The 16826-nt window shown below is 47.9% G+C and overlaps 1 protein-coding gene across 4 annotated transcripts in view; it reads right to left on the minus strand.

Moving 5' to 3' along the window:
- adamtsl3 (ADAMTS-like 3) overlaps positions 1-16826 on the minus strand; it is a 70710-nt gene that overhangs the window by 1424 nt on the left and 52460 nt on the right. For 2 of the 4 annotated variants that reach the window (XM_052078272.1, XM_052078280.1), the window contains 18 exons: positions 15816-15973; positions 15211-15322; positions 14139-14277; positions 14018-14068; positions 13714-13918; positions 12070-12217; positions 11594-11678; positions 8051-8373; positions 7849-7981; positions 6858-7068; positions 6585-6764; positions 5017-5170; positions 4078-4942; positions 3869-3996; positions 3103-3196; positions 2829-3033; positions 940-1049; positions 661-863 (listed from right to left, as the gene is read on the minus strand). In XM_052078272.1, coding sequence (XP_051934232.1) covers positions 661-863; positions 940-1049; positions 2829-3033; positions 3103-3196; positions 3869-3996; positions 4078-4942; positions 5017-5170; positions 6585-6764; positions 6858-7068; positions 7849-7981; positions 8051-8373; positions 11594-11678; positions 12070-12217; positions 13714-13918; positions 14018-14068; positions 14139-14277; positions 15211-15322; positions 15816-15973 — 3504 coding nt within the window. The other 2 variants (XM_052078292.1, XM_052078286.1) reach the window with 2 other exon arrangements.

Genomic DNA, 16826 nt, shown 5'->3' on the forward strand with positions numbered 1-16826 from the left:
GATCCTCACTAGGGTCGCGGGGGGTGCTGGAGCCTATCCCAGCTGTCTTCGGGCAGTAGGCGGGGGACACCCTGAATCGGTTGCCAGCCAATCGCAGGGCACACAGAAACGAACAACCATTCGCACACACACTCACACCTAGGGACAATTTAGAGTGTTCCATCAGCCTGCCACGCATGTTTTTGGAATGTGGGAGGAAACCGGAGCACCCGGAGAAAACCCACGCAGGCCCGGGGAGAACATGCAAACTCCACACAGGGAGGCCGGAGCTGGAATCGAACCCGGTACCTCCGCACTGTGAAGCCCACGTGCTAACCACTGGACTACCTTCTAATTTTCCTTTTATAATTTTTGTTTGACCTTTGTCAACCTGCTATTGTGTGTACTATATATGCTCAATAAAACAACCAACCAAACAAACAAACAAACAAACAAAAAATGTAACTATAAATGATTGAAGAATAATTTTTTTAATCATCCCAAATTTTGGTCAAATTTTAAAATGACCCGAAAATATCAGTTGAAGACAAATCATAGTTTTTTTTTTGGTCATGCACATTCATGTTTGAAAATGTGAAATTTTCAGACATAAAGCGATTTTGACCATTTCAGGGTGTCGCTCGAACCATGCTCGAACACAATTACGTTTGAACGGCTCACCTCTGCCGCAGGACACCGTATTGCAGCGCTGCCAGCTGACGGGACGACGCCTCTGTACGCAGCTTCCACCGGGCCGCTGCACGCAAACCACTCGACGCGACTGGAAGCCATGCCGGCCGCAAGTGGCGGTGCACTGCGTCCATGGTCCGACTCGCCACCGTGAGGCGCAGGCTTCCCCTGAGCAGTTCCTCGTGGCACTAGGCCTTGGAAGAGGAACACATTCAGGTCACAAAGCAATACCCGGCGGATGAAACGTGTTGTCAGAACGGCGATTTTTACCGATGGAGTCGATTGCACATCCTGGAGGGGACTTTGGTGCCGTTTGTGTCTTGGCAAAATACATGGCGCTGTTGTTTGGCCAAAGATGGACGCATGCATTGACCACTACACTATAACATTGAAAAAGAACAACACGTTGTCAGAGAGTTTTGAAAATAAAAATAACGCAGAAGCTAACAGAGTGATCCATGACATGGAAATTAAATACTTATCAACTCTGTATGGTGTGGAAAGTTTGAGAACCACTCCAACAGATCAAATCATTCACTGCTTTGGGCATTTGTATTTGTCAGCTGAAATCCAAGCGTTAACTCCACTGATGAATATATTCGGCAAGAACGATTGACCGCGAATAGGCATGAAAGACTCACCAAGCTTGTCTGTGAAAGTCAGGTTTGTAAAACGATGACTGTCAGATCCCCGTAGATCAGTGTTTCTATACGTGGGTTCGATCGAACCCTAAGGGTTCGGTGAATCAGTTTCAAGGGTTCGACAGAGCCTCTTCCATGGAGGTTAAGACACACCCGACTCAACATGCCAATGAGTGATGACACACCCGCTTTGCCATCACTGGCTGGTTCATTTTGTACACAATTAAAAAACGTATACTTTCGACTTCAACTAATTGTGTTGACTTTTTTTTCAGTTATTAATAAATAGGTTTGCCAAAAATATATATATATTTTTCACTAATGAAGGGTTCGGCGAATGTGCATATGAACTGGTTGGGTTCGGTACCTCGAACAAGGTAACCCTTAGTTCCTTCGAAACAAAAAACCCATAAGTTACGCGTTTTACAATTTTGGGAATGATGTATGTTGTGTTATATAAACATTCTTTTTTTTCCAAACACTCAAAATGTTCAGAGGCATCTGTGCTATCCATACATATATAGTTTATATTAGTTCTTTGGGATTTTTTATTCTTTATTTTTTGGAAAAGGAAAAAAAAAATTGTGTCTGGAGGTCCCAACCAAGCCGCACTAACAATCCCGACCAGACGTGTTCATGTAAAATGCATTGGTTTGAAGCCTCCTGCAAAAAAGGCAAACTCATTTGCGATCCTCTGGCGCCACCTAAAAGTTGCACAATTGGAATGACCTCAACCCAACAATGTGGCATGCATACGTCTGTCCAAGCGAAAACAAAGCGATTGACGTAAAAATCGTGTGAAATGCATGTTTTCACATTAGGTTTACGATGCATTCAAAAATATGAATTATAATGGGTCTCTATGGTGCAAAATATGTAAATTGTGAAGATTACGGAATCAAAACCTTTTTTATTATTGCTGCAATGCCTGAGAATTATCAGCCGGTGACTTCATGAAATTTCGGCCATTTTAGAACCCCCCCCATACGTTTCAGCTCTCTCGTGTTTTTCCGAATGCCTTTGCCTTTGATTCAAAGACATAATTTTGCATTTATCGCAAACGGTGGACTACGAGGGTTAAGAACCACTGCCGTCGATGTTGGCGTTGCATCACTTTTCATTGACATAACCGTTTTTTTAGTCGAAGATTAAGCTTAGGAGGCAAATCTCGGTTTGTCACGTCAATTATAAAGGGCAGAAATGCCAACATGTAAGTTGTGCAAGTGTTGGCATTTGGCACTACGACAAGAGTATGTATAGTTTAATCAGAGGATGTGTTGCAGAAGGCAGGTGGCTAGAAAATATGTGTCATGATTGTGAGAAACTATGACGCAGTTCATGGAGTAAATGGCTAACGGCATGTAAAAAAAGTCAGCGGTGATCAACTCGAGCCGTGAGTCAGCCTCGCCCTTGGTGCCAATAAGGTCACAAAGATGCGTGTCAGACAAAGTGAGGGAGCAGTCCTCCTAAATTTTTCCATGACTTGTTATGATGATCGGCTCACACGAGCGGGCTTACCAATCCCCACGCGCTCGTAGCCCAAGTAGCGCATGGCATAATGTTACACATCCTTGTGTCAGATGGTCTCCGTCCAGCGCCGAGACAGCGGTGGTGGTCCACCTCCGTCAGGTCGCCCTCGGGGCCCTTCACGCAGCGCACTCGTCTGTTCTGGGTGCCTCCGCCGCAGCTGGCTGTGCACGGCGCCCAAGTGTCCACGCGCCAACTACTTAAAGAAACCTTCATGGGTCTCTGATTTGAAAACGGATGAAAATGCTGCATGGCGACTGCCAACCTGTGCCCAGCTGACTCGATGCTGCTGTTGCTCTTATCAAGGCAGAAGGGGCCAATGGCTCCGACAGCTTGGACGCAGTTTCCTCCTCCGCTTTCTGAAGAAAAAAAAAACAATGGATGGGAATTACAGGAGCGGGGGAAAAAAAAAACACTAAATAGCTTGTCCCTTGACAGCCCCCATATCCTTTATAACTCGGAGCGCAGCGGCTTATCTGCTTTGAAACTTCAGCCCCGGAGGCATCTAATTGTTGTCGTATGAGTGAAAAAAAGCGCCAGAACGCGAGGAAAGCACCGTCACTTTGATTGGACTCCAGAGAGATTGCAAGCAGTCACGCTTAGAGGGCGAGGTGGGACAGTGCGGCTCTGAAGAGACTTCTGCTGATGGCACGCACCGCACATTCCCCACCACTGACTCAGCCAGACCAGCCACCGCTTCACGACCCAGCGTAAAAACATTTGCGGTGGCTCTGCTCAAACTGTGTATGGGTGTGTGTGTGTGTGTGTGTGAAAAGAGTGTGACTTCCCAGAAATTCCAAGCTTGAACCGGAAAAGTAGACACATCTCTACCACCTGAAAAAAAAATGTACATCATTGTCCCTTCGCGGAGGCTTGGCCCTGGGGTTGGATCAGTACTAATAAACTTGAAACATTTCAGTGCCTGCAAAATGTATCGACCGTTACTTTGGGAGTCTAAAAAAAAAAACCCAAAAAGCTCCGGGAGGATCTTTGACTTCCTATTTTAAATGAAAGAGGTATATGTTTCTCACCTTTAATCTGCAACCAAGACGAGCGTGACGAGGACCCGAGTCGGTTCCGGACAGTGCAGGTGTACAGACCCTCATCCGCTTGGTTTGGAGAGCGAATCCTCAACGAGCCGCCTGGCAACAGGTCGAGACTGCCGGTGCAAAGAAATGATGTTCGCTCCGTTAAATCTTAATCTCACCTGCAGTTTTGTTCGTGAGTTGTCTGGTCATACTTGCTAGCGTGGCGCACCCGTTTTCCATTTTTGGTCCAGGTTAAGGATGGTTGCGGGTAACCAAGAGACTCGCATTTGATTTCCAAACTGGCATAGGGCTTCCGCAGCAAAATCGGCGCCCCGACATTGACAGTCACATGGGAAGACGATAACGTTCCGACTTCCTCGGGGCTCTGGATAATCACCGGGCCTCTGTACCTAGTCGAGTGGCCCGGTTTACGAAGAAGGGGTCCTAGCGTGGAGGGTAAATCCATTTCTGGAGAGTGAGAAGCTGAGTGATTGGTTTCGTCGTGGGATAGGGACAGCTCGCTGAGTAACTGAGCAATCACTTGCTCGCCTTGCTTTCCTCTGAGGTTGTCGAGCTCATCAAGCCTCTGACGATCAAGAATGATAACATTGGGGATGTCTCCCCGGTCTTGCCAGGTGGTCTTGTTTTGTTCAACTCCGAGTTGAAGCAAGCTCTCGACAACGTATTCGGTATTTGGCGAGATGGAGAGCTCCTGTACCCTTGTTGCCTCGGGTCCGTGCAACTTCTGCTTGGCGCCAATGACCTGGAGGACCAAATGCTCCTTGGCTTGCCCGGCGACGCAGGCGTACGTCCCGGCATCAGACGGACCAACATGCTGGATCTTCACAAATCCCAGTGGTGTCACAAACAGGTGTGGGAGACTCATTAGAGGCTTCCCGTCCTTCAACCATTGGATATTTGCCTTCCGGATGTGGCGGGTGGGACAACGAAGGACCATAGTGGTCCAAGGAAGCAGATAGGCAGTGCCACCAACCACCAAATGGACCTTTTTGCTCTTCCTCCACTGAATATACACGTTCCTCTGAGCCAGGATAGTCGGGTCGGGTTTCAGTGAATCTGTGACCAAAGATGTACCGCTTCGGTTATTTTCTTGACAATCTACCACTCTAGGGGAAAAGATGGTCTCTTACTCTTGCAGAGCCGAAGAGAGCACGGTCGAATCCTTGTGGGTCGCTCCAGAGAGGAGCAGTTGTTTGGATCTACGGTGTGATATTGTCCGTCCTGCCCTTGTTTCCTGCAGACCGCCTCAAGTCTTTGCATACCATTTCCACAGGTCACTGAACACTGCACGTGAACAGCACACACAAGCACAAAAACAAAATACTTCACAAGGAAATGGTCATACCTTTAAGGGAGACAATGGGTCAGAAGCATCAAAGGTATTTTCCGCACTGAGGCGCACCGAAAAGTCTTCCATTTTCTTAAAAGCTCAGAGTACGCCTTAAAATCCGGTGCGCCTTGTGTGCGGTCATTACGGTAATATGTCGACCCCAAGATGGCTCCTTGCTGGAGACATGCTTACAATGTTATAACTTGGTGGTTCAGTGAACTGTGTCGCTGCCTTCTTCAACATGTTTTTGTTGCAGCTCCGAAAAAAGGAGAGCTCTAGTGTTGTTGTTTTTTTTAAAAACGCACATTTTATTAATGGTTTTCACAGACTCAACAAATACAGATACGTCTTTGTCCATCTCCGTGCCTTCTCTTCTTCCGTTCGACTCGAGAGTCGTTCATGACCGCCTCCGAAAAGCGTAAATTAACGATTCCTTCAATGAAACTACGAAAATTGAAAATAGTGCATCAAAATCAAGCGAGGAAATCACAAAATAAATTCTATGGCCCCACCTACAGAATTTATTTTGGCATTTCCTCGTTTTTGAATACAGTACCCAACAAAAGAATACGCAACAAACACTTCTGAGACAATCCAGTCTCCCACATTTTACTGACATCTGATCGTCCTGTTGGATCTTCGCTCAAGGAAATGCCCAAATAAATTTGTCAGGGGGCTGTAGAATTTATTTTGCGATTTCCTCGCTTGATTTGCTGTTTTGATGTATTCTTTTCGGGCGGCCCGGTAGTCCAGTGGTTAGCACGTCGGCTTCACAGTGCAGAGGTACCGGGTTCGATTCCAGTGGAGTTTGCATGTTCTCCCCGGGCCTGCGTGGGTTTTCTCCGGGTGCTCCGGTTTCCTCCCACATTCAAAAAACATGCATGGCAGGCTGATTGAACGCTCTAAATTGTCCCAAGGTGTGAGTGTGGGTGTGGATGGTTGTTCGTCTCTGTGTGCCCTGCGATTGGCTGGCAACCGATTCAGGGTGTGCCCCGCCTACTGCTGGGATAGACGGCTGGGATAGGCTCCATCACCCCCCCGCGACCCTAGTGAGGATCAAGCTTCGGAAAATGGATGGATGTATTCTTTTCCATTTTCGTAGTTTCATTGAAGGAATCGTTCATTTACGTTTTTCAGAGGCGGTCATGAACGCCTCTCGAGTCGAACGGAAGGAGCGTAGCTCCATCTAGTGGATGCATTGTAGATTGCGCCTTATAATCCAGTGCGTCCAATATACAAAAAAAAAATACAAAATAGGCCGTTCATTGAAGGTGCGTCTCATCATCCAGTGCGCCTTTTAGTGCGGAAAATACGGTACTAGATACCGTCCCCGAGGTACGTTAATGTGATCCACTGCATCAAGCCTACCTGGGACCAGCTGGTGACCCAAAGTGGGGTGCAATGCTGCTCTGTGCTACACAGCCGCTGGTTTGCCGGTACCGTGGAGGGACAAAATGAGTCTGGCAGCTCGAGGTTGCTGCCATCGGCCAAGCGCTGTTTACACAGGACCCGTCTCCTCTCAACGCCATCTCCACAGCGACTGGAGCACTTAAAGCAGCAACATCAACCACAACCACAAACACGAGGATGTCAAAATCTTCTTACGAGGAGCCACTTGGAGTGATTCGTTTGTCTTTTTACCTGTCCCCATTCCTGCGTCTCCCACATGGGGGGGCAGTCGAAGCGGTTGCAGGCCTGGATGGGGTTTGGTTTTGGGTCGTGGCAGTTTTCATCAGGCAAAGGCTCAGTGCTGTTGCTGTCCGGAGACGGCAAGCGGACGCACGCCACGTTGCGGGACATCAGGCCGACCCCACAGGAAGCGGAGCAGTGGCTCCACCCCCCTGTTTCCCACCTGTAAATACCATTATTACTTATCACTGTTGTGGCGTTGGCCTTGCTGCGTTGGCCCACTCTGATGACCATGTGCTTTTTACAACCTGGAAAGTGCGATTGCTCTTGGATGAACTGGAGCACTTCTGATTTTCTCACCCGCACGCTGTGAGTCTGATAAAATAATCGCTCTCCCTCTTCATGAATCGAGGCTACTTTAAACATTTTCATTTCCAAATGATTTATATTTACTCCAGGGCCCTGAGCAGAATCGGGAATGTAGCGTGTTTCGGGCATTCGGTTTTAACGCTATGGTTGTTTCTCCTCACGGGGGCGGGATATGATCCAAAAAAAGAGTGCAGCTTAATGTGGGAGCCTGAGGAGGCCTCGGGGAGAGAGCGGAAGGCCAAAGGAAACACGTCCAAATCAGCGTTTGTTGTGCCTGAAAATAAGGCTCAAGGCCTGGAAAAACAGCCTTCCAGCCTCCCGCATTTGGTGACGAGAGGGAGCAGGAGAGCGTGACACCGCGAGAAGCGTTAAATCAAAAATGTGCGCCATCAGTGGTCCGCAGTCATTCACGTTCAATTGTTATTTCCTGTTCTCCCCTGATACAGCCAACAATCCGTCTCCGTCTGGTCGACTGAAATAATGTCACGGATATACGATGGGATTATTTAAATAGTGATATGTTTTCTCACAGTCAAGTGGTTGCAGGTGCGAGACGAACGGAGGCGCGGGAGCCGAGGAGCCAGCTGCCATTACGCATCCACGCAAATTGATTCAAGTCACTTGAAACTGTTACCTGGGGGGACAAGGCTGCGTTTTGCAGTCCAGGAGAAGCGGCGGGGGCCTGCCGGCGCTAACGCACAAACTCTGGTTTGCTGACGCCTCCCTGGTCTGTTTGTTCAGGCAGATGACCACCGCCTCCTGCACGCCTGAGATTCAAACAAGCGAGGTTCATGAGCAGTACACAGGAGACGACGCGCACCGGAAAAGTTCCCCACCTCCTCCGCAACTCTTGGAACACTCGGTGAAGCCGTCGTACTCCCATTCATGCAGCTCCTCTCTCTGAAGGGTCTCTTCTTCTTGCTCCTCCTCCTCCTCCTCTTGCTCCTCCTCCACGTCCAGGTCATTGTTGCCCTCTGGTTTCTTGCAGGGAGTTTGGTAGCAGGCTTGACTCGCCGCGGGTTTGACGCCCTTGCACTCATCATCGGGGAGGTCGGCGACGGTCTGAGAGAAGGAGAGCAACACCCGGCACTTGACTGTGCGCCGCTGAGTCCCCGCACCGCACGTTCTGCTGCAGGGCTGCCAAGCACCGGGGATGAAGCTGGCAATGGGAGACGAGCAAACGTGACACGTTATTATATATCGCAGGTGTGTCCAACGCATCGCTCGTTTTCGAATTTCCACGATACAGCGGTACCTCTACTGACGAACGTCTCTTCATACGAAATTTTCAAGTTTCGAAACGTCTCAACAGGAAAATATTGCCTCTTGTTACGAAAGAAATTTCAAGATACGAAACGTAAAAATACAGGATGGACTTCTTCGCATTTCGGAGTTTCATGAACACAACATGCTCATAGCTGCTCTGCCATTGGCTATTGCCGAGCATCATCCTGGCATCCCATTGGCTAAAAGGGACTTCTACCGGATGTGTCTAGTGTAGATTGAAAGATATGTGACGATGCAGCGCCCTCGTCATTCTCTTCTCGGGCCACGAGACGTTTGGATAGTTTTATGTAAATGTGAATCACCCAGAAAAAGTGTTCAACAGTCGGCCGATCGCTCACGATGCTGAGGTTTGCCTTGGACATTTTCGAGGGATTTTTAAAAGCCGACAAAAGCAAACGTCCTTTGCTCAAGTTGTGTACAAAACGCCACGCAAAAACCACGACTGAGAGAGAACATGAACTACAGAGGGCAAAAAACGATGAGGATGCAGTTCCATCCATCCATCCATCATCTACCGCTTATCCGGGGCCGGGTCGCGGGGGCAACAGCTTTAGCAGGGAAGCCCAGACTTCCCTCTCCCTAGCTGCTTCTTCCAGCTCTCCCCGGGGGATCCCGAGACGTTCCCAGGCCAGCTGGGTGACATAGTCTCTCCAGCGTGTCCTGGGTCTTCCTCGGGGTCTCCTCCCGGTGGGACATGACAGGAACACCTCACCAGGGAGGCGCTCAGGGGGCATCCGAATCAGTGATGGCCCAAGCCACCTCATAATAATAATAATAATAATAATAATAATAATAATAATAATAATACATTTTATTTGTGGGCGCCTTTCTAGAAACTCAAGGACACCTTACAACAAGCAGTTAAAATCACGAGTACAATGTTAAAAACTACATCAAATAAGATAAGAAAAAATCTCATCTGGCTCCTCTCGATGTGGAGGAGAAGCGGCTCGACTCTGAGCCCCTCCCGGATGACCGAGCTTCTCACCTTATCTCTAAGGGAGAGCCCGGACACCCTGTTTGAGAAAACTCATTTCGAGGTTGAATTACCATCATTTGTATTCTTTACTCTATTTTTTTTAACATTATGCACAACTTTCATTTATTGTGCAATCGTCTAATTGTAACATGTATTTGTTCCATTTTTTGTTGCATTTTTATGCATTCTCAAACATTTATGTCTGAATTTTGGGGGGCTTGGAACGGATTAGGGCATTTACATGGAAAATGCGTCTCTACTTACAAAATCTTCTATTTCACAAATTTCTGGAAGAAATTTGTTAAAATTTCTGGAAGAACTTACTTAATTTTGTAAGTAGAGGTACCACTGTACAAGTAGTTAGTTTTTATTTCCTTTTGATTAGGTTTTTTAAATTATTTTCTTTCACCAACGTAAGCGATGATGAAGTGTGCTGGGAAACACACACAAGCAAAGTCCACATCAACTTCTCCCGGAATCCACCAAGGTCAACCAGTTTCATGGTTACAAATGATGCTAATTTCTTTTTTTTTTTCATTCGAGGCGGGCTGGAAACGCAGAATTCCGCTCTTCCACTTTGACATGCTCTTTTGACTTGAGTTAAGACATTAAGTCCACCTTTAGTACTGCCAAAATTGGCTTTATAAAGCCATTAATCAAACAGCTGTGACGCATTACGACGGCCCGTCCACGGATAAACCCTTCCTTCCCGGTTCAAAAAGAACCGATCAGGAAGAAGAAACACTCGGAGCTCTTCCGTGTCCATCAAGGTTGGGCGAGAGGTCGTTTCAACAGCTCAAGTGAAAAACTCTTTCGATGAAATCCTGATGGCTTTTTATTTTTGTTTTTTCAGACACGCTTCATGTCAATCCAACATCCGCAGGAATGAGCATGAAATGCCATCTTGAACCAAAAGATCAAGGAAGAGGATTTTTGGTTTAAATCATATTGCGTTCAAGGTCTTCTGCGATGACTCACTGACGTTTCAACGGTAAAATGAGCTGCTGTTCATTAACAGATGACGGATGAATATGTTTGCCTTGGTTGAATCGTCTCCCCGCAGGACCTCAACTGCACTCGTGCTCTTCTCCTTCACAAGGACGCAAAGTGTTTTAACGTGAACAAATAAAAGCCATCCACCAAAAGATGTTTGTGAGTTATGGTGATGTCTTCCGCCAGCAGATGTTTGCAATATCCGCCAAAGCCCCTTCCTAATCTCATCAATTACATTTCCGACAGTGGTGGGTTTCTTTCTTTCTTTTTTTTTCCCCTGTTGTTTTTGTTTTTATGGGCGGTGGGGGTAAATTCAACATAAGACGAGTCTTTGTAATTTTGTCCCATATGGTTGGCAGATACGATATTAGTGTTGGCATGTGAAGCGGGCTATATTACACGCATGCATGTATTTGCGAAGGGGGGGGGGGGGGGGAGAAAAGACGCGCTTCTCTTTCGTCCTTCATCGCAGCTTTCTCACACCAGAGATGAGTCAAAGGCACAGATGTTTCAAACTAGCGAACACGCTCGCTAATGCAAGTCATGCGACGCGCCGGGCCGCGCTCCAAATGTCTTTGGAGGACAGCCTTTATTAGTCAATTGATATGCAAGACAAAAAAAAAAACCATCTGCAACATCTGCCGATGTGTCGAAGCAACACGGGGCGTCTGTGACAAAGCGGGCGGACTTGCTCCAAACCCGCCACCCCCTCCCCCTGCTTTTAACATCACTTTTGTTACCCTAGCTCACCCCATCCATCACATTTACGAGCGAAATCGGACAACGCAGGTGTTGAGCGGAGAAAAGGAAGCGTGAAACATCGAACTTGGGACAAGGCGTACAATCAACACGACACGCATGGCAAATCCCACCTGGACCCGACCCGATGGAGTTAAACTGTAAATTGAGGTTATCCACGCCGCTCACTCGGGCCTCCTTTACGCCGATATACAACACCCACATTCGAAACCCGGCGCCCAACAGCGCATGCGGGTGTTTTGACAGGTGTGGACAACAGGTGCGCGATGGAAACCCGCCGGCTGTCTCTCGACGCAACCGCAATACCGTTGGGAACTGTCAACACCGATGCAATATGGGTTTCGCCGTCATGCCAACTCACTCCGGCTCCTCGGTCACAACGGTCTCTTCGTCCAGGGCTACGGCCTGCTTATGCCACAGCGGTTTGGCCTCCACGGGGAGCGTGTCTGAAACAGCAGAGAAGGGCGGAGAAAGTCAGGCGTAGAGTCGAAAGCATTTCCGCGGCTTGATTCCGAACTTCTCCTCCACATCGAGAGGAGCCAGATGAGGTGGCTTGGGCATCAAATTCGGATGCCTCCTGAATGCCTCCCTGGTGAGGTGTTCCGGGCATGTCCCACCGGGAGGAGACCCCGAGGAAGACCCAGGACACGCTGGAGAGACTATGTCACCCAGCTGGCCTGGGAACGCCTCGGGATCCCCCGGGGAGAGCTGGAAGAAGTAGCTAGGGAGAGGGAAGTCTGGGCTTCCCTGCTAAAGCTGTTGCCCCCGTGACCCGGCCCCGGATAAGCGGTAGAAGATGGATGGATGGATGGATGGATGGATGGATTCCGAACTCACCCATGGCCTTGTAGCAGGGCACAGTCACCAGGCATTCCTCCTTGATGTGGGGCTTGGTGGTGGGGTTGCATCCTCCCGCGTGGAGCCCCCTGTGATCAATGCAAAGCACCACCCTGTAGCGCAGACCCTGACCGCACGTCACAGTGCACTGAAACAGAGTGAGGGGGGGGGGGGGGGGATACAGGACAGTTAATACTTCTCGACTCACATATATTGAAAGATAAATCTGTGTTAGTTGGCCAGCTTTTCATCCTTTCCTGACTGACTAAAATGTCTTGGCCTTTGACTTGAGGGTTGGGAGAGGAGATGCTCCAAAATCACCCGCTGCCTTCTGAACTTTGCGTGTCCTCTGCCAAACCAAGCATTTGAAACGGCACGTTCCGGGAAGTATGTGCAAGGTAAACTGCATCCAAGTTTTTTTTCCCTTTTTTTTTTTTTTGCCTCTCTGTGTGTTTGTATGGCTGCCATGAGAGATTTAAGATGAGATTCATGGAGCCTGACGCATCGAAGAGTGACATTTCACCTTGTTGGTTCCAAATTTCAGCTTGTGGTCAGCATTTACACTTCTTGTGTCAAAGTAAAAATGCACCAAAATCTTTGCGGAGGAATGTAATTCAACCTTGCCCTAAAATTTTTTTATGTGCAAATGAGCAAAGAGTGTCACAAAGTATCATCAGCAGGTCCTTGGAAATTTTCATCGATTTAACAGCCATTATGAGTTTTGCGATTCAACTCCTTGTTCGAGAATAGAGCTAGTTGATTAAAAACATAAAACTGAAATACTCAACAGCTCAGAGAATGTCTGAAAGTTAACTTGTAAGGGTTTGAGGTTCATCCTCGAATAGTCCGAACATTTGATGGGTAGCAAAAAGTTAAGAAATATGCAATTCTCATTTGGGTGGGCAGGTGGACCTAATGATCTAATGGTCAACGCGTTTATAGTGCTTCAACTTTCACTCAAAGCTTTTGAATGCCGTGTCCTCATTCACCCACTGAATACGCAGCATCAGGACCAATGGGGGTAGGAGGGAGGGGGGGTCAGTATGTTACTCGTAAGAGGGAGCATATAACTCCTACTCTGGCATCCCTTCACTGGCTCCCCATTCATTTTAGAGTTATTTTCAAGATACCTCCTCTTTGTTTTCAAATCTCTGAATAATCTCGCGCCACCTTACCGCCCCTACACACCTGCCCGGCGCCTCAGGTCTGTGGACCAGTCTTTGTTAGAAGTACCAAGAGCTAAACTGAGGCTCAGAGGGGATCGAGCCTTTTCTGTTGCTGGTCCCTCTCTCTGGAATGACCTCCCACTGCACATTCGGCAAGCCTCCTCGCTGCCCATCTTCAAAGCCCTCCTCAAAACTCACTTGTATTCTTTGGCGTTCGACTCAGCATGACTTAGATTTGTTCTTGGTTTTACTGCTTGGTGCTTTCTACCGCCTTTATTACCGATTCGTCTTCCTATTTATTGTGTATGTTAAATCGCTCCATGTACAGCACTTTGTATGCAGCGATGGCTGTTTGAAAGTGCTCTAGAAATACTGTTGACTTGACTTGACTTACTCAAGGACACAAGGGCTGAGGGTCAAACCCACAACCATCGTCCCAACTGAGGCGTGAGTGTGAATTTACATGAAGTCAACTTACAGGTGACCACTCCTGGGCCATCCAGGTGGGGCAGTCAAAAGTGTTGCAGGGCTGCAAGATGGCCATCTTGGGGGCATAAAGGCACTTCCACTCGTCCGTTACGATGACCGTCCCCTGCATATCTTCCTCCACGCAGGAAACTGAGCGAGTCTGGATGCCCCCGCCGCAGGAAGTGGAGCAGGCCGTCCAAGGGCTGCTCTCCCACCTTACAAGACAACAAGGTCAAATGATGGAAATGCATATGCGTGGATGGTACCTCATGTTTTTTTTGTGTTTTGTTTTTGTGAAAGTCAGGAGGACATACTGAGGGAGGGGGTGGTATAGGTCATACGGCATGATCTGCTTGTAGCCGTCACTAAAAGATAAGAGATGATTATTTATGTTGACATCATGTGTCTTCGAAAGAGCAAATCAAGCAATGTAACCTGGCCAGGCAGGGCTCCATGTTGCACTCCTGCAGTTTGGGTTTGGGCTTGCTGTTCTCTGGGTAATAATGGCAGTATTGGTCAACAACCACTCGGCCGCTACGCAGGTCGAAGCACTCCGCGGACGTCAGCTGGTACCCTGGGCCGGCCAAAGAAAGCAGGCGTGACCTTTTCACCTTGATATTACACATCCGGGTGGTAAAAATTTGAGTTTTCTTTGAGGGCACCGCTCGTCAACAAACCCTTACATGTCATTTGAGCGAGGCAAAGCCATTGGGAAAAGAAATGTCTTGAAGGATGTTTGAAGCTTTCTTTCTTCGAAAGCCAGAGTTAAGATGTGTGTGGTGGCAACCGAAAAGATGTGATTTACATTGCACCGAGTGAACTGATTAAAAAAAAAAAAGACCTGGTCAACTTGATCATTGAGGCTAAAGAATATAATCGATAAGCTAACCGTTATCCATCCATCCATTTTCGGATCTGTTTATCCTCACAAGGATCGCGGGGTGTGCTGGAGGTTATCTCAGCTGTCTACGGGCAGTAGGCGGGGTACTCCCTTAACCCATTCACTCCCAAAGACGTTTTTAAACGTCTTTTCAGACTTGGCCCAGAATCGCAGGGCACACGTAGACGAACAAACATCCGCGCTCACACCCACAACGAGGGACAATTTTCGAGTGTTCCATGAACCTGCCACACATGTTTTTGGAATGTAGGAGGAAACTGGAGTACCCGTAGAAAAGCCACTCAAGCACGGGGAGAACATGCAAAGTCCACATAGGAAGGCCATCGCCGGAATCCAACCCTGCACCTCTGCACAGTTCAGGCTACTGCCCGAAAACAGCTGGGATTGGCTCCAGCACGCCCTGCCACCCTTGTGAGGATGAGCGCATCAGAAAAATGGATGGATGGGTGGATGGAGGGAAATAAACTCCCCACCCCAAAAAAATGTCAACATCAAAACAAAACCTTTAGTAGTATATCTGAGTTTTTCCTCATCATTTTCTCACGGGCCCCAACCTATTGTTTACAAACAGAAAACCCGTTCACAACAAGCATCTCTCTCGCTTACCGCCGCCACAAGTGACAGAGCAAGGAAAGAAGTCAGTTTCCCTCCAGCGGTGGATGATGGGCTGGTAGAATATGTATTGGACGATGCTGTCCGGTCCAGCTGCAAATTGGACCTGCCAGAAGAATATTTGAAAGATTGAATAAATTATGGGAGCTAAAGTTTTGAACAAGCAGTGTTGATAACTACACATTTATTCATTCATTCATTCATTCATCTTCCGTACCGCTTGATCCTCACTAGGGTCGCGGGGGGTGCTGGAGCCCATCCCAGCCGTCTCCGGGCAGTAGGCGGGGGACACCCTGAATCGGTTGCCAGCCAATCGCAGGGCACACAGAGACGAACAACCATTCGCACTCACACTCACACCTAGGGACAATTTAGAGTGTTCAATCAGCCTGCCACGCATGTTTTGGGAATGTGGGAGGAAACCGGAGCACCCGGAGAAAACCCACGCAGGCCCGGGGAGAACATGAAACTCCACACAGGGAGGCCGGAACTGCAATCGAACCCGGTACCTCTGCACTGTGAAGCCGACGAGCTAAATCACTGGACTACCGGGCCGCCACTACACATTTAATGCACCTGAAATGACGCTGAGTGCTTACTTGGATGGTGAAATCCGCCCCCAGTGGCCCCGGAATTCGCAGGACTTCCTTATCTGACAGTTTCTGGTAGTCTAGGGTGGTGTTTTCCAGTTGGTACTGCGCTGATTGATCCAAGACGCATTGGCCTTTCACGCCTTGCAGAGTCTTACTCTCCACATCTGAAGAAGGGAATGAATACGTGCGCACATATGGAGGGGGGCGGGGGGGGGGGGGGGGGAAGAACTCTTTTGATTCATACTATGATTGTCACAGTCTTAGATTCCGCGGACATTTTGCATCCTTGGCAGGTGCCCCCATTTCGCGAGCCAACCATGACCGCACTATAAACAAATGGACAGGAAACGTACTCGAAGGTTTGGAGAGAAAGTCGCTCCCTTTGACATGCTGCCGCTAAGCTCTAACAGGAGTTGACCTCATTTCAACCCTAACCCAAGACGGCCATGTGGATTTCCAACAAGGACATTAAGGGCAACGAAAACATTGGGGAGCGCAGGATTGAGCGGTAACCAACAACAGTCAACATCTGTGCGCACATGGTTCCAATTTGCGTGCCAAAAGGAGAATGAAAAAGCTCTCCATTCAGAAAAAAAGGGCTTGGGAAAGCTAACTTGAAAAGAAAACATACAGTAGGTTAAACGTATGATTAGCGAGTGATTTAATTTGTCGGCTGATGACATTTGTTGATGGAGGCATCTGCTTGGTTCCAAAGGCTGAACAATATCTGGCGATAGCTGTAAATGCAAGTTTAGGAAAAATGGTACAATGAGTTATTTGACGCTATCAAGCACAAGTACAGTGGTACGTTTACCTACGAAATTAATTGGTGCCGTTAGAAATTCCCTAACTAGAACATTTTGTAAGTAGGGACGCGTTTTCCATGTAAATGCCCTAATTCGTTCCAAGCCCCCCCAAAATTCAGACATAAATGTTTCCTAAAACATAAAAATGCACCACAATATGTAACAAATACATGTTACGATTAGATTATTGCACAATAAATGAGAGTTGTAC

This window comes from Hippocampus zosterae, chromosome 1 (assembly GCF_025434085.1).
Source record: "Hippocampus zosterae strain Florida chromosome 1, ASM2543408v3, whole genome shotgun sequence".
Taxonomy (NCBI): domain Eukaryota; kingdom Metazoa; phylum Chordata; class Actinopteri; order Syngnathiformes; family Syngnathidae; genus Hippocampus; species Hippocampus zosterae.